Source organism: Diabrotica undecimpunctata, chromosome 3 (assembly GCF_040954645.1).
Source record: "Diabrotica undecimpunctata isolate CICGRU chromosome 3, icDiaUnde3, whole genome shotgun sequence".
NCBI lineage: Eukaryota > Metazoa > Arthropoda > Insecta > Coleoptera > Chrysomelidae > Diabrotica > Diabrotica undecimpunctata.
Window position 1 is genome coordinate 87,118,627 of NC_092805.1, and position 24,259 is coordinate 87,142,885.

At 32.1% G+C, this 24,259-nt stretch overlaps 1 protein-coding gene across 1 annotated transcript in view; it reads left to right on the forward strand.

The window, feature by feature from the left end:
• The first annotated feature begins 3,212 nt into the window (after positions 1-3,212).
• ohgt (E3 ubiquitin ligase component cereblon) overlaps positions 3,213-24,259 on the forward strand; it is a 29,755-nt gene continuing 8,708 nt past the window's right edge. The window contains exons 1-8 of the mRNA XM_072526218.1: positions 3,213-3,415; positions 6,989-7,050; positions 7,115-7,311; positions 10,598-10,888; positions 11,207-11,310; positions 12,602-12,741; positions 19,971-20,073; positions 20,201-20,291. Of these exons, the coding sequence (XP_072382319.1) occupies positions 3,307-3,415; positions 6,989-7,050; positions 7,115-7,311; positions 10,598-10,888; positions 11,207-11,310; positions 12,602-12,741; positions 19,971-20,073; positions 20,201-20,291 (1,097 nt within the window). The 5' untranslated portion in view covers positions 3,213-3,306. The remainder of the gene's footprint in view (positions 3,416-6,988; positions 7,051-7,114; positions 7,312-10,597; positions 10,889-11,206; positions 11,311-12,601; positions 12,742-19,970; positions 20,074-20,200; positions 20,292-24,259) is intronic.

The following is a 24,259-nucleotide window of genomic DNA, read 5'->3' on the forward strand; positions in this document are numbered from 1 at the left end:
TGGTATTCAGCCATGGAGCGGTGTGGCTGTTACACATTCGTGATGAGTTTAAAGATTATTTTATATCTCCAAATAAGAGAGTAGAATTTCAAGACCATGCCATTGGTTGCGTTCACCAGACTCATTGGCTTAGAAGCTGCTTGCAAGCGGCTTATAATCTATTCTGGTGAACGATGTGCTGATCATGCGCTAACTCCAAGCGGCTGATAAGCGGTCGCCATTTTATTCCGCCTTAAATTTGTTGTGCTTAATCATCGCTGAATAGCTTATTCTAATATAATTAGAATTATAGTTGAATTCCGCCAACATATAAATTTATCAAATAAAAAATGGCAAATTTAATCGAAATAGAATATAAATATAATAACACTATTTATAAAATATAATATATAAATAAATATAATAAATAAATATAATATATAAAATATCGTCCCCAAACAAAAATGCTTCAAGAATATTATCCATTTTAGTTGGGTTAATAAAAACAAAAACAAAGCAACACGCACAACTGTCAGTCGTTCACCAAACTTAATTCTTAGCATTAAGCACTGTGCAATCGGATTGAAAGCGGATTAATCTGGTGAACGCATCCATTCAAACACATAATTTGTAAAAAAAACAAATAAATTATTACAACCAAATTATTGAAGTTATACTTCTATACGTACGGTCGGCGTTGGAAATTTGCACGGGAGTGAATCTGTGAAACCATTACATATGTAAGATAATGAGTAAGAGAGAGACATAAGATATATTTTCTCTCTCTTCCTCTCTCGTGAATAAAAATGTTCCTTTTGTATATATATTTAATATTATAAATATATTATATTATATATAATATTATATACTTATATAATATAATATATATTAATATTATTATTTATGTGATATGTTTTGTATTATTTATTAAATGTTCATAATTATTTTAGGCTTTTGTATTTCAAAATAATCACTGTATGACAGACAACTGTCAATTTTGAAATCCGTTAGAATCAATATCCAACAATGAATTTTACTGCAGAGTATGTGTAAAAAAATTTTTTTGCATTCAACTCCTTTTATACATATATGAAAATAAAAATATATATTTTCATAAAAATATTGATACAATCCTTCATTTACTATACTCCTATTACAGGTCAAATGTTTATATACAGCAAACGATGCACCATATACCTATATACCTAATTCTTTTTCTCTTTCTGCTCTCTCTTACCTATAGCATTAAATATGTAATGATTGTGCAGATTGACTCCCATATAAATTTGTAACGGCGAACGCGTGTATTATATAGAAGTATAACTTCTACCGGCAGTCCCACTGGACTGCCACACCCGTTTTTTTTATTATTTCTGTCTTCCATTACAGCCTGTTGAATATCTTCAAAAATTGTGGTTTCCAATTTAGTTTTAATGTTGGGACATTTTATTTCTTTAATTTTTGAACCACAGTATTTTAAAAAATAATCAGTAGCGTCTGGCTTGGGGTCCTCAGGGCCCTGATTCTATTTCATTTCGATGTCGAAATTTAAAAGCGACTACGCCATGACAGTCGCAATCGCTAGCGATTCTCATTCATTTCGATTGTAGTTAAAACTGGGGATATTTACTTTATCATTTTGACACTGCTGAAAATTTGGGTTGGCCCTCCCTGTTGTTTATTGGCTGCACTACGCTTGTTGAATGTGTGTTTTGTTTACGTTACGTGAACGTCTTTTTTTTCTTGTTTGAGTTGTTAAATCATAAATATTGGCCATTCTCAATTATATTTTGAATTGAAAGAAAAGATGGCAAGAAAAAAAAAGGCGATGTGGGAGATCCTTAAGTTATAACCACTAAGATTTTACTTAGTGGTTATATTCTAATATATTTTTAAATTTACTGCAGCTTAGTAATACTTACCCTAAACATTTTGGGTATCCTAGAGGCATAAACACTTTCTTCCAAATATGGTTCTAATCCCCTTATTAAATAATTAGCAGCTTGTTTATTAATCCGGAATTGCTGCCTAAATTGAGCATCACTTAGTGAAAAAGAATTTTGAGTATCCCGTAACATTCTTCTTATCCTCCGTTATGAGCGTCGGATATCTATCCTCCGTTATGAGCGTCGGATATCTATCCTCTCTAATTCCTCCAAAACTAGCAAATGTCAGTAAAACACAGCTATATTAATACTTTTTGCCTCGGTTTTCCTTGCAAGGATCAAAACACCGCCTACCTAAACTGAACCTAAGTTCACTTCTCCCAGTCCAGTCAGTCATGTCAGATTAATTTCGACTCGAAATGAAATTTCAACCACTTTCTTGAAGTTGAAATTAATTTCGATAAGTCGAAAATTAGTGACGTCGGTTGGTTAGTTCAGCTGAAATCCACAAGGTTCGCAAAGTCGCATTTCGACGTCGCCGTATTAATTTCGACATGTTTTGAGTCGAAATCTCAATTAGAATCAGGGCCCAGGTACTGCAGGTCTATTTTTATATGTGTCAAAATTTCGACCAATCATGTACCGAATCACATAAAATGTCCGGTAAAAGAACTTGCATAGTGTGATACAGAGCACAAATGTACGTGCAAGAAACGATACAAGAAAACATTCTATCAGCTATATACAACTTTCTATATCAGAAACGATATAAGAAATGATGCAAGAAAATGCATAGTGTCATACGGCCTTTAAAACAATGGACCGTGGAAGTGATGACGTAGATTTTATTGACATCTGTCAGTTTCACTTTCCAAACAAACCTTGTTTAGTGTGGATAATTTGTATTTTTCGTTATTTTTTCATTTTTTTTACAGAATCTTTCCGCTTTTTGCAATATCTAAGTATTCTAATAGTTACTACAACAAGTTTACAATGTTGTGTAAATAATAAAGCATGTTGTTTTATAAAAATAGCAATAAAATGCATGTATCAATAAAGTAAGGTTAGAATGTCTTTAATTTAAACTTTTAAACTATATTTCATAGAAATAGAACACTGAATTATAATGGTATTATCGTAAAAAACACTATACTTAAAAGAAAAAGCAGCAGAGGAAGCAAAATGTTAACTTTATAGAAATTAAAAAGTCTTGAGATTGGACATTCCAACTTTTGTTTGGAAAGGTATTGACAGTTGTGACGTCACACTTCCACTGTCCATTGTATCACAGAATACACCAACCCAAGTTGGGATGGTGTGTTCTGTGGTTTTATGAAATGAAAATGACTCAGACGTCATTTGTGCACATTTTGTGCAAGTGTGCAATAGTGCAATGAGAAAACTTTGGTATTATTATTTACAAATATTATAGTAATCGAAAATGTCACAACAAGATCAAGAAAATGTGGAAACTGCAGATGAAGATGAACGTAACGTTTTAATGTTTTTGAACGAAATAGCCAATGGACATGTTCATTCAGATACATCAGGTTGTTTTTTAAAATAATTATAACATTTCAATATTTGGTTAATTAGTGGAATTTTGTTGATAAAACATAATGTACCTTGTAGACAAATTACTCCAACCCCTTTTATACTCAATATTAAGTTATTTACCCCGTATACTACCTTTATTTTATTCTTACATTTCGTAATGACTGACAAATAATATAATTTTAGAATAGGTTAAATTTTTTTTTATTCTCAACTATTTTTTTATAAGACGTTCTGTAGCAATACACTATTTTATGTAACAATTAATTCTGTTGACATTAAAGTTGAGATAAGACAGTAGCCCTAAACATTAATGGAGAGATTCTGAATGTTTCACTGGTTATGACACAAAGAATATAGGCGCATATGTGTCTATATTCTTTGGTGAACAGGTGAGGCTGTTTAATTTGTTCATCAAACCAAAACTGTTGCAGAAAAGAAAAATTATTTACACAGTTACATGTAATAGATAATGAAATACCAACTAAGTATATGAAAACTACAATATCCATACAATTTTGTATCTAAAAACTATAAGGTCTATAAGAACCAACTTTACAAAACACTGAACATAAGAGTCACATTCCTAGGGATAAATACAAAATAAATATACACAATAAAATCTTTTATATAATTTTTTCTGAAAACTATATTATCTACTAAGCATTAAAAAAATAATTTATGACAAAATGGTTCTCCAAATTTGGAATAACTTGCAATCAGATTACTACCAAACATTAATAGGCAATTTGCCAAAGAGAATTGATGCTGTTCTTAAATGTAAGGGTGACTCCACACAGTGGTAATGCTGACTAAATATTTGATCCAATTCATTAGCACAAAACATTACTTTTTCTTTTTGTTTATTTTATAATTATTGATTGTTATTAGATACTGTTGATTAATTGGAAAAGCCACATGGTTTCAAATAAGCTTAATTGTATCTGTTTAAATTATAATAGTTAAACAATGTTTGAAGGTTTATCCAATTATTTCTCCTTGTTTCATGTGAATGAAGAATTTATGTTAAATAGTTAGCACTTTTCTTCCTTTGATCCTTCTCAGCAATTTCTGGTGCATTGCCACCTTTAAGCAGTCTGTTTTGTTTTACCTATACTTAAGTAGTTTTGAAGGACTTTGATCTGACTTGGTGGGATGACCTTTTATTTTGGCTTTATCTAACACATGTTCTTCTAGACATTCCCTAATATACCCATCAGTATTAAGGCCACCTGCCCATAACTTAACAAGATCTACATATGCTTTCAAAGAAATACCACTGCATACCTCCACCACCAAACTGTACTTTCGGAGGTAAGCAATATTGGGCATGGTGTTCTCCAGGCCTTCTCCTCACTCTTTGGTGAGCAGCTTCGTCTGTGAACAGAATATTTCTCCAATCTTCCATATCTCAATTTGCATGAGCACCTTAGAATTCTAAGCATTGTCTCTGATGAGCTACATCCAATAAGGGGCCTGTAGCAGGTACATAAGATGATAAATTATGTTCACTTCATCTTTGACATACATGATCAGGTGAAACTATGGTTCCATGAAAAGATTCCATTCTCCTAGTCAAAGCTGTAGCAGTAACTGTCCTTTCTCGAAGTACTTGCAGTCTAAGAAACTGATCTTCTATAGCATTTGTTGACCTTGGTCTTTCCTGTACAGGTCTTCTTTAGTAAAAACGAGTTTCTCAAAATCTTAGTAAAACATCAGATATTTTGCTTCATGGAATTCCAAGCATATCTTCGATATGTCAAATGGAATACTCATCATTATGAAGAGCAATAGTTTGCGCTACTTGATCTGGCCTTATTACAAATTATTCTTAGTTATTAAAAAAACTTTTCTTTCTACTTTCCGAAAAAGCAGTCAACTACACCAAAAAGAGATACAATTAATTTAACAAGCATTGTTTTAAGTAAATATTCAGGTTATTGAGGGCACTTTAATAAAAACTTTCTTTTCAGTCACAAAAAATGACACTTTGTAACTGTTAGAAAAACAAATGAATAGATATTTAGAGTTATAACAGATATTTAGAAAACTAAAAGCAGAAAGCTATGAAATTTCATGTGTTCAGTTACTTTTGTGGTTCAGTGTATTATAAGATTCCTCCGCATGGTGGAGGAAAGTTTTACTTTAGAGAATTAAAAAAAATAGAATAAAGCATTGCTTAGTAAAGTTTGATGTGTATTTGTTCAGTTTTTAAAAGTTAAAGTTACCAATATTGATTAAATTATTAAACTGTTTATCTATATTAATAAAAATGAATCGCCAAAATGTTTGTCTGGGCATCACTTCAGAACGACTGCATGAAATTAAATAATAATTTTTTATTGTGTTTGTTATTATCAGAAGAACATTTATGTAAAAGATAATTTTCGAAAAATTGTACGGAAAGACCTTAAAAACAATTTTTCTGTCATTTTAAATCTCAATATAACTAATAGATGGCGGTTAAATATGACCAACAAAGGAAGCTATGATTAATAAAAGAAATATCAGTATTGATAGATTGACATAACGACATAGCTGTAGGTATTTGGTATTGCAGCTCCAACTAATAACAAAGAAGTTTCAACATATCAGATGGGAAGATATGTCCATGAGGTAGTTTGGAAAATCTCTTCATTTTCCATACACAAACAGCATCCCACTGTAGTTAATTTGATGAATGGACAATGAATTTATTTCACGAGAGTAAATACACTGCAAAGAACTGAATGTTCACCAATGTTGAACATTGAAATGTTATCTTTTTTTAAAGGGGAACTTGACAACATATATTATATTGTTAGGTATATTGTGCGATAAGTCAGAACCTCTTGATTAAAATAGAATAGAGTAAAATAGAATAAAATTGAATAAAGTAGAATAAAATAGAGTGAAATAAAACAAAATAGAATAAAATAAAATGAAATAAAGTAAAATAGAATAGAGTAAAATAAAACAAAATAAATTGTATATATGTAAATTAATTGTTTGGAATGAATGTACATTGGCTCACAAGAGGTTATTACAGGGACTGGACATAATTTTGAAAGATATTTGTTACAATCAAAAACATTTTTGGTGGAGCCATGATTCTATTTTCAGACTGTTCGTTATGTAATAATGATTCCCCTATTAACTGCTACTGAAGAACTTAACACTTGTCCAACATCATCTAATTTGTGGGGGCATGTTAAGACGCTCCAATTGACAAATAAGATGCGAGTGTTTTTGCAATAAGATCAAAGTGCAATTGTGTTGTCGAAGCAGTTGTCAGATATTGGAAATTGTAAAGTCAATATTGAAACCTCGACCGGATATATTTTATTACCCGGAGATTTCTGTTACTTAACAGACTTAACTCATACGAAGTTGTGCGGGTTAGCTAGTTTCAAATAAATATGCATACATCATTCAGTTTCCTTTTTTAATATCTTATGCCTTTTCTAGTATTGTGCATAATAATAAATTTATATATTTTTCATTTTGGCTTTGACGTTTTGGCAACTTGAATAACTAATTATTTTTAGTTTTTTATATAGAGATCTAATAATTGAATTTTTGTTTTCCAGATGACGATGTTCCTATATCTCGAGAAGGAGATTTTGATTTGGATTTACCTACAACACATAGGGTAGGATGGTATTTTGATATCTTAAGAAAGGCACAACTTTCATTACAAAGAAAATGTTTTTTAGTACTTGGGAAAACTAGACAATGTTAGAGGATACACACTATTTGAGGATGGAGTGGTGATCAATACATTAGCAATATATACCACAACTATGGTCTTTCCAGGATTTACTCTACCTTTGGTTATAAATATGTATATGGAAAACTCAATTATAAAAAAATTCCTTGAAAAGGAAAATGTTTTTGTGTTGTTGTGTGCAAAGTAAGTTTTAAAAGTAAACTGAAATATGTGACCTTGATTTAAACACTAATTTTTGAATACTCAACACTGATTGTACCTAACACTATATGATATTTAATGGTTGGCCAATATATATCATGCGAGCGGCACACCCTCAAAAAGTCAATTAGAAATACAAAAGTGTGACCATGGCGTTCTAAAGTTTGATGGTTTTAATTTACTTCATAACGATAAATATTCAGTCAATTTGTTTGCTTTAGAATATGAGTTCATCACAAGTGTAGCTTCCAAAAGTTAAAAAAAAAATGAAAAAATGTTCCAATACCTCGACAAATAATTCGGAATTCATCCAGCCGCTTTGTGCTGCCAACCCTAATGTATCGGGAGGAGCACCTTGTAACATATGCGGCTTGAAAAATTTCCTAGGAAATACTAGGGCTGGTGCCAGGGAAGTTCCAGCAGCAGAAACAATGGCACACATTGTAACCGCTCACCTCATTCACCACTCGTACAATGGTTTACTTGCTTGACACCCTTTGTTGCAATAATCTTTTTAGGGTTCTGAACAGTGGTGAGCCGGGATTCATCTAAATTAAAAGTTCTCGATCCTTGAGAAAGTGAAGAGTTTTTATTCAATATATTACGGAGATTTTTGAAGAAAATTCCTACATTGTGTCTATTAAAAGAAGTCAGTCTTGATAAGCTACAAGCCTCTGGTTGTCTTATGCTTAAAGTTTTGCAGCGTTGCATATAACCTCGTAGCCAAACTTCACCTGCCATTTTTGTTGAATTCCACGATTCTGGCGTTTTCAGTTTATTTACAACAGAAACTTCATACACCAGTTTACGAACATCTAAAGTCGTTAGCTCATACGCCATTTTACTACAGGTTTGCAAATACTCTTTAAAATTTTGTTCTTGTTCCTTGTTAAACACCAATCTGCAGCCATAATTAGGGGTCATGGAGATTTCCCCTTCAGTCAAGCGTTTTTTAGCAACATATCTTTGCAATGAAATTTTACAGCACATCATTCGGAGGCTCTTCGCAAAGACATGTTCTCATTTATAACTAAATTTACCGCCCTACTCATTGATTCTTTTGAAAAGGTAGGAATGAAAGGCAGAATTATAGTAACGTTCATAATTAATTATCTTCATAAAAAAACTGTCAACTTTGCTTTATCGAAATTATCGAATTAAACTACCTGCTGTTAATTACTACTTCAAAAATACCTTACAAAATACCTTCTAAAATACCTTTACAAGACTCGGGAAAATGCGAATTCACTAAATGATGTGGCACTAAACGAAACCCATCCACAAATAAAATATCAACTTAATTGCTACCTAACTAGCTAACCTGCTAACTATATAGGGGTGGACTACCCTCCCCTATATAGTATTTTAGCCTATTTTTTTCTTTTATACTAAATATGGAATTCGATTGTATATTTAAGGGATTGTAGACCAATATCTATGTATACCTCGTGTATACCCTAAATCTATGTTCGTTGCTTTCGTATAGGATTTGGTATCTGCTGATAAGTCTCACTTGGCTCCAGACTGTTTCAACGGGTATTTAAACCTTTTCCTTGTTAGGTCGCCCATGTCCGCTCTCTGAAGCTTTTTTGGTTGTTGTAGAGCTTCGCCCTGATTTTCCTGACTGCTTTTCAGTAGTTATCTTATAACGGAAGTCAGTTTGATTGAGGTTGTGTTGTTGCTCTCTCTTTCTTCTATTAATTGGCTGATTTTTTCGTGATCCATTCTTGTCCTAAGAGAAGCTAGGGAATGGATGGTCTTTACTGGTAGAAAGCGAATGAAACGTTGTTGTCAGGTTTCCACTAATATTGTTTACTGGTTCTTGCAGCAGCCCCGAACAATAGTACTACTGCATTTGCCCGGTAACAACACTTTCTCCACACTGTCAGTCCCAATATTAATGTACGTCAGAACTTTGTTTTGCTAACGTCAAGGTGACGTCTTTACAGACCTCTGCACCCATACCTCTCACAGCTATTCAGAATGCCGGTTATAACTAGAATTTGAGTTTATTCCAGCTAAAAAAAAGTTGTGAGAAACCATAGGCAACTTTTGATAAAAAATTGAATTACGGACATCTTTACTTTTTTGCATTTATGTAGAAGATGTAATACTTTCTGAGATATTAAGAATAAAATGCTAAACAGTAGGGGCCTGTAACGTCAATTTTTCTTTCTAAAATTTTTCCTTAATTTTCAACAACTTTTTCAGCTGGAGGATACTTAAATTCTAGTTATAAATAACCTTTCAAAAATACCTCTACAAAAAACTTAAGTCCGTCTCACCACAACTATGTTATTAGTGATTGCCTTGGAATATCAATCCAGAAAAAGGGCCTTACCATATAAGATCAATACCTTGGTGGTGTGATGGAAGTGGCCATCTAACTTAGCTCTTTCTTTCTCTTACTTTAAAGAACTTATTTATTGCGTATATGATCCGTCTTGTATTGTTCTTCCCATATTTTTTCCCCACGGGGATTCTTAGCATCCCCTAACCTCAAAGGTCTGCCGCCACTTGGGGCCATCTTATGACTGCTTGTTTTAGGGAGACATAGTGCATTAGTTTCCCCTTGGTTTCTGCACCGCTTGTTGTACTTTTCACGACCCTCCTGATCTATTTGATTTCTGCTTGTGTTTGGATATAGTGATTCAGCTGTCAATTTTTATTGCTAGATTTTTGGTTCGCCCCGAGTATTTCATTTTCTCGGTAGCACCCATACCTGAGAGGGATTTTCCCATCCGCCACCTGGGAAAGCACCCGATGGAAAAATCTAGCAAAAAACCCCACGCGTAACTTAGCTCTTTATGACTCATAATTTAATGTATGCGTACTTCTAACCTAGAAGACTACATTGTACTTGCTAAGGAAACTAGTTATGAGTCATAGAGAGAGGAATAAGATAGCCACTGTTTTTAAAGTGGCGTGTATTTTATTTAGGGGCGGTGAAAATCTAAAACTACTCGTTCTGAGGAAGTGATTTGCGATACGAAGCTTGTATTGATTGAATACTAATGCTCTTATTAAACACGTACTTTCGATGTATTCCCGATTCAACGCGTAAGTTTGTATTGTAGCGATATTTGGAAGCTGATCTTATATTTATAGTATCGTTTTATTTTCTTACTTTCCGTAAATTCTTCTGTGCTTCTTTATGAGAAAGACAACATATTTGTGTTTTATCAAAGTCTGGAATCGGTAGTGGAGCTATTGTGCTACTCATTGTTTCTCATTATATGTATTTTAACGTAATTGATGAAATTTTTAGCTCAAATCACACTGGTGTTTATGAATATGGCGTTACAATGGAAGTATTTGAAACGCAAGATAAACACTACGCTCTCAGCATCAAAGCACGCGGAAGACAGAGATGCATGCTTGTGCCCGGAATGGAACAAAAAGCATTAACTGGTAGACTGAAAAAAGTGACTGTACAAATATTACCTGAACCTGGTATATCAACCCCTCTTTGTGATACGCAGATGCTAAATTTGAAACAGAAGAGACTGTTTACTTCTACAGATTTTAATGATGTAAAGAAAAATTATAAGTATAGAAGGTATGCTACTAAACAATATTTTGATGGTTAAATATCGAAACCTCATAGGTCAAAATTTACAACTTTTAGGACAGAAAAAACACTTTGGTACTTAGTACATATTTTTTCTTTCTTAGTATTTATTTAACTATTACTTTGAAAAAAATATGGTAATACATAGTTTTCATGAATCTGGGGTTGTGCCAGTAATATGTTCGCTTTGGACATTTAATCATCGATTTGTGAGTTCTGGTAGAAAAAAAAATGTTAAAAAAACTAAAACATATAAACTTTATTTATTTTACATTTTTTAAAACCATTTTATGTTTCTTGTCGCAGGTATCATTTGGCACAATTTCCCTTTTCTTCTTGGGTTTATGATAACAATGAAATAAGCTACTATGTTAAGTCAATACTTAAATATCTGTCCCATTACAGTGCAGGTAAGTTTTCCAAAAATAAAACATAAGTTAGTATTGGGTGAGAAGTGGGGTTTTTTGATATGTGGTATGTCTTTAATGAATGCATGAAATGGAAGATTATCAACGTAATGTTTTTATTTCAAGCATATTTATAGAATATTTTTGTTTTTCTTAAAAAAAAAATAAATAATCACATTCATTTGAAATGAAAAATCTTATAGACTACCGTCTTCCCTGCAATTAAATTGCAACTATTTAGAAAGCTTTTTACTATAAAACTCACACAAGTTTATACATTTTTGCATCGATTTTTTCCTTGTCCTTGTCCCCAAAATATTTCTTTATGTGGTATTTTTGCTTGTAATAGAACCTTTCAATTGAGTCTGTGTAAGTTTAATAGGTTAGGTTAAATGTATCCCAGAGCATGGCTAGCTCTAAATATTGCTATCAGGTGACTATTATTTAGATCAGAGGAGAATTATTTCCAGTGCTCCTTGTAGTAGCCTAGGAACATGCCATCCGGTCCCGCAGTTTTGTATGGTTAAAAAATTTCAATAGCCCATGTGATCTTGTTCTTCGCCCTCTTGTTTCTCTTCTGAGATCAGATAGCTCCTTATTCCACCAAGCTGCTTGTATGAGCGGGCGACTTTCTTTTAACGAGCAGTTGTCCTCATATGAGACAAATATTGCATGTTACATCCAGTCTACTGCCAGCTCAACCGCAACGTTTTTGCCCATTTGGGATAATTCCTTACCCTTGTTTTAAGATCTCCCCTAAAGGATTCCCAATCGGCCAACTTAGCGTCTCTATAAAACGTTGATTCTGGTTTAACTGAGTTTATCTCAAAGCATATGTATGCATGATCCGATAAGGATAACACATCCGATACATATCAGTTAGGTATCATGTCCCCAATCCCCATAGAATATAGGCTAAGTAGATCAGTGATTCTGTTCTTGATGTCCTGAAGGTCGTTTATTACACCTACCTACCTCCTGCACCTTCTGCAGTGATATCGTCTGGTCCAACCGGTCGGGGAACACATAATAATTTTCAGCACCTCTTGGAGCAGCGGTTTTTATCTTAAAAAATATTTTAAATATTCCAAAGTGGATGACACATTAGACGTTTCAAAAGAATGATAAATCCGAACCTTATAAAATTTGGGAGTGTTGAAGGACACCAAAAGATTTATCTTTCTAAAATATTGTTAATTTTATTTTAAAATACAAGGGTATTTTTCCTGTTGAAATATTCAAATTATATAAAATATTGATCTTACTCTAGAAACATTACGTTTTTCGTTTTTAGAATATGTTCCCCAAGATCCTATAAAGTTAAGTTATTGGTTTGTACAGAATTATCAACTAAGCCACGATGAGAGATTATATATTCTAAAACTAAATTCGGCCCTAGAGAGGCTGAAACTGGAGTATAAACTGTTACAATTAGTAAGTAAAAAATATATTCGTTATTAATTAAATACACATGTAACTCTCATATCTTTTTGGCGTACAAAACTCCAACTCCAACCAGATTATTTCCAAAGACACCAAAACTTTTTAAAAATGCATGTGATTTATTATGATAATAACTGAAACGACTACTCACAATCAGTTAGTAATGTAGTAATTTCTAACATTCGGAAAGCAATTTATTACTTACTTTTGATTATTGATATTATCTCCGTTAACTAGGCAAGTACTGTTCAGATGTGTCATTCTTCTTGCCTAATAATGTAACTGACATTTGTATAAATGCCATATATTATTTTTTGTAACGTAATTATTAATGATAGATTATATATATATATATATATATATATATATATATATATATATATATATATATATATATATATATGATGATAGAAGATATAAGAAAATTAACAGGAACAACGTGGTCTCGAATAGCACAAGATAGAAAAATATGGGCGCAAATGAGCGCAAATTATTAGAACAACGAATAACTAAGACATCGTCGAATAATAATAAGAACATAGAATAACATTGAAATAAGGGAGGCTGCACCGTAATTGGAAACGGTTGATAAAGCTGCACATGATGATGATGATGATGATGATATATATATATATATATATATATATATATATATATATATATATATATATATATATATATATATATATATATATATATATATATATATATATACACTTGAGTGCAAAAAAATCGACTCAAAATTATTTTGCGAAAGTACATCTCCTGTTTCAATCTAAAAGGTGTAAATTTAATAATATTTATTGTACAATTATTATCCTCATTATTGAGTTTGAAAAAAGTTTTGGTTTTTGGAAAATCGGGTGACGTATTATAAATAAATAATGCAACACGTAGAGAGGGGGTCAGAATTTGACTCATTGAAATCGACACGCACCGAATTAACGCGTTCGGTTAACATCGTAGGCATCAATTTACATAGCGATGCACTAAAACATGAGTCAATTAAGTTCGCAACTGCATAAGGGATGGATACCACATCTGTCAAAGCAGCTCAAGCAGTAGCATTATTGAGAGAAGACCTGAGCTAGAGGGCCGTGGCAAATCGACTAAATTTTTAAGCCAATCTGCTGTGTCCCGAGTATATCGTCGGTACCAAGATACTGGTGATTCAAGGAGGAGGTCGTAAACGAACAACAACGGAGAGAGATGATCGATTTCTTGTATCTAAATCTCTGAGAAATCGACATTTGACTGGTGCTAATTTCAAAGAAGAGCTTAGAAAAGTCCGAGGTGTGGTTACTAGCGTTTGGACAGTCAGAAGGAGACTTTAAGCAGCCAACCTGACACCAAAAAGGGCAGCTATGAGTCCGAAGCTAACTACAGCCCAGAAGTAAAGGCGACTAGAATTTGCTCGCGAACATCTGGATTGGGACGACTATCAATGGAGTCAGGTATTATTCTCCGACGAAAGTAGGATCTGCCTACATGGCAACGAAAAGAGGCGTTGAGTCTATAGAAGGCCAGGAGAACGATTTGGTCAATGTTGTATACCAGAAATTGTGTCATATCGAGGCGGTTCTTGTATATTTTGGGCAGGCATTTCCATGGATGGGAAAACCGAGTTGGATTTCGTGCCTGGTGGAGGTTTAACGGCGGATCGTTACATCAGAGATATTTTGGAGAAAATGTGGTTCCATATGTGGGATTTATTGGTGATGCTTTATTTTATTGCATGATAATGCACGATGTCATACCGCACGAGTCACCACCACCTATCTGACTGAGATCGGTATACCTACAATAAATTGACCTGCGTTGAGCCCGGAGCCCGGAATCAAATAGAGTATGTTTGGGATAAGCTAAAACGAAGGGTCCGAAACAGAAATCATGCACCAAGGAGCATAATGGAATTGAGGGCTGCGCTTAATGATGAATGGGAAGCAATGCCTCAAGAATTTATAAGAAAAGTCATCCGATCCATGCGAAATCGACTGGAAAGTGTAATTAGTAATAGGGGTGGTAATAACAGATATTGAAAAATAAAAAAATTCATTTTGTAATTGATGATTTCTCAGTTCATTATGTCTTTCTTGGGATAGTTCCAATGATGAATATTTGAGAAACTCTATTCGTATAGCATATTGTTTTTATAATGCGTCTTCCAAATAATCAAATAGCGGTTTTTGTAAGTTCAATAATAAAGTTACTGTTTGCACATTACATCTTGTTATTTTCATACTTTTTACATTAAAACAGAAGGTGTAATCTCAAATATCGCTTTTGAGTCGATATATATATATATATATATATATATATATATATATATATATATATATATATATAATACTAAGGCGAATCTTTGGAGCGGTAAATGAAAATGGTGTCTGGAGAAGACGATATAACTTCGAACTCTATAGAATATACCAGGAACCAGATGTCGTAAAACACATAAAGATAGGACGTCTGAGGTGGGTAGGCCATGTAATGCGGATGGAGCAAACCGACCCAGCTATAAAAACGCTCCTTGATAGACCTATTGGTCAAAGAAGAAGAGGAAGACCCAGAACAAGATTCCTAGATAACATCGATGAAGACATGAGAAATATGGAAATACGTGCTTGGCGGAGGAATGCGATGGATAGGGACGACTGGAGAAAAATTCTTGGGGAGGCTAGGACCCACACAGAGCTGTAAAGCCAAAATGGTGATTATATATATATATATATATATATATATATATATATATATATATATATATATATATATATATATATATATATATATATATATATATATATATATATATATATATATATATATATATATATATATAGATTCGTATGAACCTTACACGTTGCTTAACATTATAAAGAACAAAGAATCGTATGGCTGGATATTCTTGGATAATGTGGTGGATCGTTTGTTCGGCAGCGTTGCATTGGTCACATACTGTTTGTAATGCCTTATTAGTTAACTGATATATTACATACTCCATGACCCTCTGATTCGGTTTAGATTATATTATTCTGGGCGGGGAAGAGAGAAAACGTTGGGTTTGACTTTGGGATTTTCTATAAGGTGTGCGTTGTCCAATGCTCATCGATATTATGAAATTGTTTGGAAGTTTTCTGTGTTTCTTGAAATTTAGAGTGCGATTTAGTGTTAAACCGAGATATTTTAGTTGGGTTAGGATTATGTTTTACTATAATTCCTTCGCTTTCTGTGTGTCTATGTTCAGTCTGTAGTTTGCTTCGCGACTATTTAGATGAAAAGCCGTAACTTCTGCCTTTGTCTTCTGTCGGATTTGGTTGAAGGCCCCACTTTAAATAATAACTAACAGTGTTACTAACTGAATTAGCACATAAATAAAATTAACATCGTACAATTAGCTGTCAAATTAAAGAAGAAGAAACTAGTTGAGATAGACGTTGGTCGCCAGAGAAACTCCAATAAATTCCAGTAAAACTTAAGGGTAACGTCTTGATGTCTTGAGCTATGATGTATGGCTCGTTATATTGAGCAGTCAAATAAAAACAAGTGCATGCTGCAGAATTAAGAATGTTTAGATAGATAAGAATATAGAAATTGGAAATAGATAGATAGATAAAAATTGGAAATATGTTGCTCAGGATAGAGGCCGATGGAAGGAGTTGGGAGAGGCCTATTTCCACACATGGACGACAGAAGGCTAAGAAGAAGAAGAAGATAGATAAATAAAGTGACAAAAATGATGATATTGCAAGTAAATATATTAAAACAGTTTTATTTTAAAATCCTTTATAAAAGGTATATAATTAAAAGACCGTTTCGGGCTTCATCACAGAACGTTTTCGGACTAGCAAGTCTAGGCTCATTGTATTTACTAGGTGTTCATGAGTCAAGCCACCAAATATTTGGGTAAAAACCCTTAAAATGGTACAAAATTTATTATTTGTTATATCTTTGTTAAAAAGTTGGTGTGGTGTTAAAGTTTTAAAACATGGCAATATAAGACTCCCAATTAAGGGCTTCTGACCCTGAGACAATGTCTCTGTATAATTAAACCTAGAGCTGAGATTAATACTATTACAAGAATTAATATTAAACTCAACAGCCTTCCGGGTTGAACTGCGACGATTATCATTGCGCCAAGTTTTCAACATCCTCTTCGGGGCTTCCGAGGTCTCAGTCTCCCGAGCCCCCAGACACTACTACACTGATCACCAACCAATACATTACTGGTACTGGGAACAGAGGACGGTTCATTTATGCCATCGATGGTGACGTAGTTTGGGTGTAGGTTGGCGTGGGTTTAGCGTGGTGATTGGCGGCAACATTTCTGACTGTATTGGCGTGCGGAGCGATATTTTCTTTATGAGAGGTCTCCATGTCGTAGGTATCCGTATGCCGTCATCTCTTTTATTGAGACAATTTGGCCTTTTTTCAATTTTTGTGGCTTCTCGGTTAATTCTTGGTTTATATACGCAATGATAATCGACGCGGTTCAACCCGGAAAACTGTTGAGTTTAATTAATTCTTGTCATAGTATTAATATCAGCTCTAGGTTTGATATATATATATATATATATATATATATATATATATATATATATATATATATATATATATATATATATATATATATATATATATGTATTTAGATGATATTAAACATAGGAGAAAGAAAAATAGTGTTAAAAAAATCATTTATAAGTTACACACTAGATAATATTAGATATAAAAAGTATTTGGTTATTTTAATAAGTTATATACTAGAGAATATTATAAAAATTATTTATATGAGGGTATTCTTAAGAAATTAGCATATAATAAGTGTAAAAAGTTTTTTTTTAATAATTATGATATATTTAAGTGAGCCATGTGCATAGGCAACCAAATATACTCTGAAAGTGACAGTTGGATGTGAAGTGGGGTTATTTATTGGTTTGAGATGTTTAATTTACATATAAATACGGATTTGAAATAGTGTAATTTATTAATTTAAGGTGTTTAATTTACATATAAGTTTATATTCTGATCTGAAAAGCCTAAATGTCAATAAAATTCTCGATAGAAAAGAAAATAATTCTCTAGAACACGGAAGTTAACCCTGTTTGCGAGATAGACTATTGGAGAAAATTCATATACAGTATACTCCCTCTATAACGAACACGGTTATTACGAGGTTTCGCTTATAACGAGGTACATTAGATGTCCCGTGAAATTTCTATTGAACTATAACCCTTTATAGCGATGTAAATTTGCTTATAACGAGAGAAAATAAGATTGAAAAACGTGTTTTTTACGTTTTGGCTCGGCCGTAGCTATAAATAAATAAATACCCTTTTTAACTGCGGGCCGCCCGCAATAAACTTCTTACAATTTATGATTCTTAGTCGGAAATGTAAAATTTATGATTCACAAGTGTCATTGTATTGGGTTGACCATTCACACCTAATAATATGGGTCCTAATAGACAATATGTGGAAAGTGTTTTAAAGGTTGTCAGAAACTTTATCCAATGACAAAACGCAAATGAAGAAGCATAAAACTGTTTCACATCTTTAGAAAATATGATAGATAGAATACTGGACAATTTAAAGCAGTCAAAAATGACAAAATAAATTTATACGCTTTATACATATTTACAGAATACAGATTTTTTGTTTTAACGTATATCATTGACAGTAAAAGTAAACAACTCTTTTTTGTTTTAATGCATTTCATTGACAATAAAAGTAAACAACTTTGTTTTAAAAACGCCATTCAAACAATATTTATTAGCATCTTATATTGCTCCGAATGGCTTCACTATAGAAAGTTAATGTTTTAGAAAACTACATATTCATATGTATGCACAGTATTATTGTTGTTGGATATAACAAGATCCGCTTATAACGAGGTAATTAGGCTGCCATTTCAGTTCTCGTTATAGAGGGAGTCTACTGTATTTAGGAAATAGAACAATTCGAATATGATTTCTTGCCAGATGATTCTGGAACATGGAAAAAGATATAAATACCCGGTGATTTGGAAAGAAAAGAGGACAGTTACTATGAAGTCAGTATAAGGTCGGTCAGTCAGTCAGTAAGCAGTCAGTATATAGTTAGTCAGTTGGGGAGATTTTCAAGATAGTAAAGTCAGTATAAAGAAAAGAGGACACAGTTAGTAAGCAGTCAGTATGAAGTCAGTAAAAAGTCATTAGTCAGTCAGAATTAGGAAGAAAGTGTAAAGTATGCAATAATCAGTGATTTAGTATTAAAATTAGATAGTATTGGAAAGTATATTAGAAGAATATTGAATGGAGATGAGAAGAAAATAAAATTATAATAGTTATATGGTGATTGGATATTGGTATATTAAAAAGAAGAATAAATATAAATGCTGTTAAGAAGAAAAATATTTTAAATTGGTGGAAGCTGATAATTGGAAAAGGTAATTTCACAAAAACAAGGATAACCGAGGTTGAGAACGAAGACATTGAGTGGTGATGAAAATATTTATTTTGGAGAACAGTTTCATTTAGGCATTCAGTGAGAGAAAGGTACACAATTTTTTTAATATAATTTAATTAGTATCATAATAATTTCAATTTTAAAGATAGTTTGTTTAAAATTTACATTGTCTATATAATTTAATTAGTTTCATAAGAATTTCAATTTAAAGATAGTTTATTTTAAATTTTACATTGGTTATGTTAGGTATATATGTGTGTTTCATAATAGATATAATAAAGATAATTTCAAAAAGTGCTTACAAACTAATTCTTTGAGAACCGCGATAAACACGCTATATATATATTATTAAAAAACACTCATTGCTCATTAAAATCATTCACAAATAAATACATCATCACAATATATATATATATATATATATATATATATATATATATATATATATATATATATATATATATATATATATATATATATATATAATTTTAGCAATGCTAAATTGAGAATAAGGTTAGATTATGTTAGATCGACATTTAATGTCGAACTAATAGTCATTCAATGCGAAGACTACTGGAGGACAGACAAGATGTCTGATATGTAAGATACTATAGAATCTTACGAGAAATATAATTAAGCAATAATTTTTATGGTGATTGTGTTTTTTATATCTATTATTTTATTTCTTTATTTTTGTCTGTTTTATGTTTTTTTATATTTTGCATGTATCTGTTTATTCAAATTATACGTGATCAATTAATACATGTTTTTTCTTGGCTTTAGAAAAGGATTATGTGCTGTAATAGCTGTGGAGTACAAATTACAGATCCTAGTGAAGTATTTGCTATGTCTAAAGATGGTATTCAGAGTAATTATGTGAACCCAGGTATATTAATATCTTAATTATATATATATATATATATATATATATATATATATATATATATATATATATATATATATATATATATAAATGTATGTATATATGTGCATAAAGTTACATTCTCTTTTAGGTGGGCATGTGTATGAAACAGTAACAGTAATGAAGGCACAAAACTTTAAGTTGGAAGGTAATCCGTCTACGCAATTTTCATGGTTTCCCGGGTAAATATATCATTTTTAATATATCACAGATATTCAATTATTACTATTTAGTTCAATATATATGAAATGTCAAACTTGGAGTTTGATAAAGTATAAATAGAAAGAGAAATTAGATTGAGGGAGAGAGAGGGGGTGTAAGAGAGATTCAACTTAAGTCTGACAAATTTTAAATGAAACTATAAATCAAAAATCACGCGCCGTAAGTGGTCAACTGTAGCCGAAATCACGTGCTCTTCATGAATTCTAGGAAATTTTGAATTTGATTATTGGTGGCGCGGAAGAAAATGTGTTTCCTTGCGGTCACTTAACATTGTAACAGTGGAATAGTATATTTCTGATAGTAATAAAAATAATACTTTAGATCTAGTTTATAAAATAAGTTTTCATTCACATTGATAATGTTTCGACTGAGCGGATGAACGGAAGTCGACTATACAGGGTGTTTCAAAAAAAGTAACCCCGTCTCTAGGGTAGGTAAAAAACTGAAAAATAATTGGGGTTTGCTTAGTAAAAAATTTTTGTAATGCCACCCGTTTTCAAGATACAGGGCGTTTGAAGAAAAAAAAATTTTACGCATTTTTTACGATTTTGCCGAAACTACTGGCAACATTGTAATGAAATTGTATACGAATATGTTTTGGAAGCTGATACATCCCATGAATTTGTTTTTATATCTGATTCTCATAGAGGGCGCTAGTTACACGGATCGTACTAAGTATTAGTCAATATAACTTTTTTAAGAGTATAATTATTAATCAAAATTTCAAGTAAACTTAAACATCATTCAATTTTACACGAAAAAGGTACTCTTGGTAAAACTCGATACTGTGTACCGTTTTCGGAATATTTTGATTTGAAAATTATGAAGTAAACAAACAAACAATTATGAAAACAAACAGAATTTGTAAAAAATACACTTGTAATTTATATTTTTTGATATTGCCAAGGCACTGATCCGGATTCCGAATTAAAGAAATGGGTAAATATATCTCTAGTATTGAATGTTTCTTGCTGTGCATTACCCCCTTGTGCAGGTAGATTTCTCAATATGTGTTCATTGTGTTCCACAGAGAGCCTTTCTTCTTGTACGTTACTGCTTTGCAGATAATTGTGTAGAATGCATGTGGTCAAAATAATTTTTTCCACATAACCAGGTTGTGAATTGAGTTTTCGTAAATATATACGGAAGCGTTGTGCTAAAATGCCAAAAGCATTTTCTACTACACGTCTTGCACGACAATATCGATAATTAAATATCCTTTTTTCAACATTATGCAATGTTTGAACCTGAGAAAATGGTCTCAAAAGATGGGTTTAAGGGGAAAAGCTGAATCTCCCAAAATAACGTAGGGTGCTACAATATCTGATTCTGGTAAATTTGTATCGGTAGGAATATCCAAGGAACCATTTTCTAGTTGTCTTCCTAGTCTAGAATTCGCAAAAATGCCCCCATCACTGTTTTTCCCAAAAGATCCTATGTCCACCGTTATAAATTTATAATTTGCATCTACCAAGCAAGTAAAACAACGGAAAAGGTTTTTTATAATTAAAATAATTGGTACCACTATTTCTGTGTGCTACAATTTCAATGTGCTTCCCATCTAGAGCACCTAAATAATTAGGAAAATTCCAAGCAGTCCAAAACCTTCTAGCAATATTTTCCCAGTCTTCCCTATCAGGTGAAGGAATGTAAATTGGTAGTAACAAAAGAATCTCCTGTGGCTAAAAACCTGTAAATAAAAATAATGATTTAACTTGGTATTAAGTCGTTTTTTTTTAAGGATTAACAACAAATTTTTGTAGAAGCGAATTTTCTGAAAAATTCATTCGGGGTCACTATAGGAAGATCAAGAACTCCAAAAAAAACTAGCACAGGCCAAGCAGTAGATAGAACGTCAAAATGGAAATATGAGGACCAATTAGAATTTCTAAGGCCTCACATGAAAGATAAGCAACGATTGACTTCGATTGCAAGTGAAACTTTAAGCGTTGTAATGGATGACGAGGATGAATCAAACCCTGAAAATCCTAATGTTCCTGAAAGGCCCTCCGTCTGCTACGCAGACGATACACCTAAAAAAAGAAAATTACCGAAACAAAAAGACAAAGATAATTCTACTGTCATCGCCAGCTAACTTAGCGGCGCGCACAAACCCAAAATTGCTTAGTGGCTTAGGTGGTGGTCTTTAGTCTCCTCCCAGTTATCAGGTGCGTAACACTTAAGTGATTTGCGGCTATTATTTTTCAGACTTCTTATTATTTCGGATAGTTAAGTGTATTTGTGACAATTTCTAACGATGGCGTTGAAAAATAGTAGAAAGAATAATTCTGTTATTAGTGGACAATCTCGGGAGATTATATTTAATGTGTTTAATTATTTCAAAAATATTAAACTCGAAGCAGAGACCCTAAAAACTGTGAAAGAAAAGACAGCTAAAGCAACAGGTAAGTTTGTACTTACAATAAATTAATTTTAATTAGACGACTTCTAAATAATAACAAAACCGCACTACGGTGGTCTATTTGGACCAAAAATAACTCTATATTTTTATTTCATTTTAATTATCTATTATTTTTAAAACACAATAGTTCTATTTCTATTTATAAGGCATTTTCTTCCCACTGGTGGAAATATTTTGTTTGTTTATGTCTACCTTGTATTAAATCAAAATAGATCAAAAATAGGTGAATATTTGACATACTTAATAATGTTGACAGCTTACCACACTTACAAAAAATTTAAATTATTCGTTATTTTACAAAAAATGATCCAGAGTTCAGCAAAATTCTATTACACATAAAATACAGAAAAATTAATCACGTGGATAGTTTCTTAGGTTTTTTGCTGGATACACACCTCACAGCAAGCTACAATATGATACATGTATATTTGCAAAATTTCGGGTTTCCCTTTTCGTACAGTATTTTCAATGCCCTCTTTTACCTATGAACAAAAAACCTATGACAAACAAACAAACCTATGATTTGTTGACAAACCTATGTATGTATGACAAACCTATGGCTTGTTTTTAAACCAGGAGGAGTAATTCAAATTTACCTTTTATTTTTTTTTACCTTTAATAATTTTATAATGCTATAATATTTATGGATTACCGTCGAAGGCCGTCATGATCAACCCAAAAAGAAGATATAATATATTTGCTGAATTTTCTAGCGACTTTCTTGGCTGTGAAACTTTTTAGTTTACTCCTCCTGGTTTAACAAAACATAGTGGAGGATTAGGTTGATTTTGTGTCGGTATTCCAGATTATTGCATAACAGTTTGTCGAATATGCGAAAGCAAATATTATCCTCGACGGGTGTAATTTCCTCAACAAAATAATTGCCTACGTTTGGAAGAGTATGTCATAATCCCACAGGTATTTCCCTCACTATAGTCGAAGTTGTTATTTCACGTAGATTTTACTAAAAGACATTCGAGACATTACAATATTTACTTATTTAGTGTAAAAACATGTAAAATGTAAATAATAATTTTGAAATAATACCTAGAGTTAATGGATTTTGGGAACAGCTATGACCTTGAAAATGCCACAAAGAATATAACTAAATATCTCTTTTCTTACTCAGACTCTTTAAAGTCTTTTACAATATTTTAGAATCGAAGATTGTAATTATATTATTAATGTATTGGATTTTGACAAGAGCTATGCATTATGCCTATTTAGTACACAAGTTTATGTGAAATGTTCAAGGTCATAGCTGTTCCCAAAATCCATTACCTCTACCTGTATAATTTGTTTACGATTAAAAAGACATTAATAGATTACGTCAAATTCAAAAAAATATTACTTGCTAATGACATAAGTATTTGTATAATACAGTTAAATAGCAAAACAGGTCAAATATTTCTCAGTATTTAAAATTTGGTATTTAAAACCCATTAAATTCATGACTTTCTCCTAATGACTGATTATGAAACCGGGCGTTAAATTAGTTAGGACTAG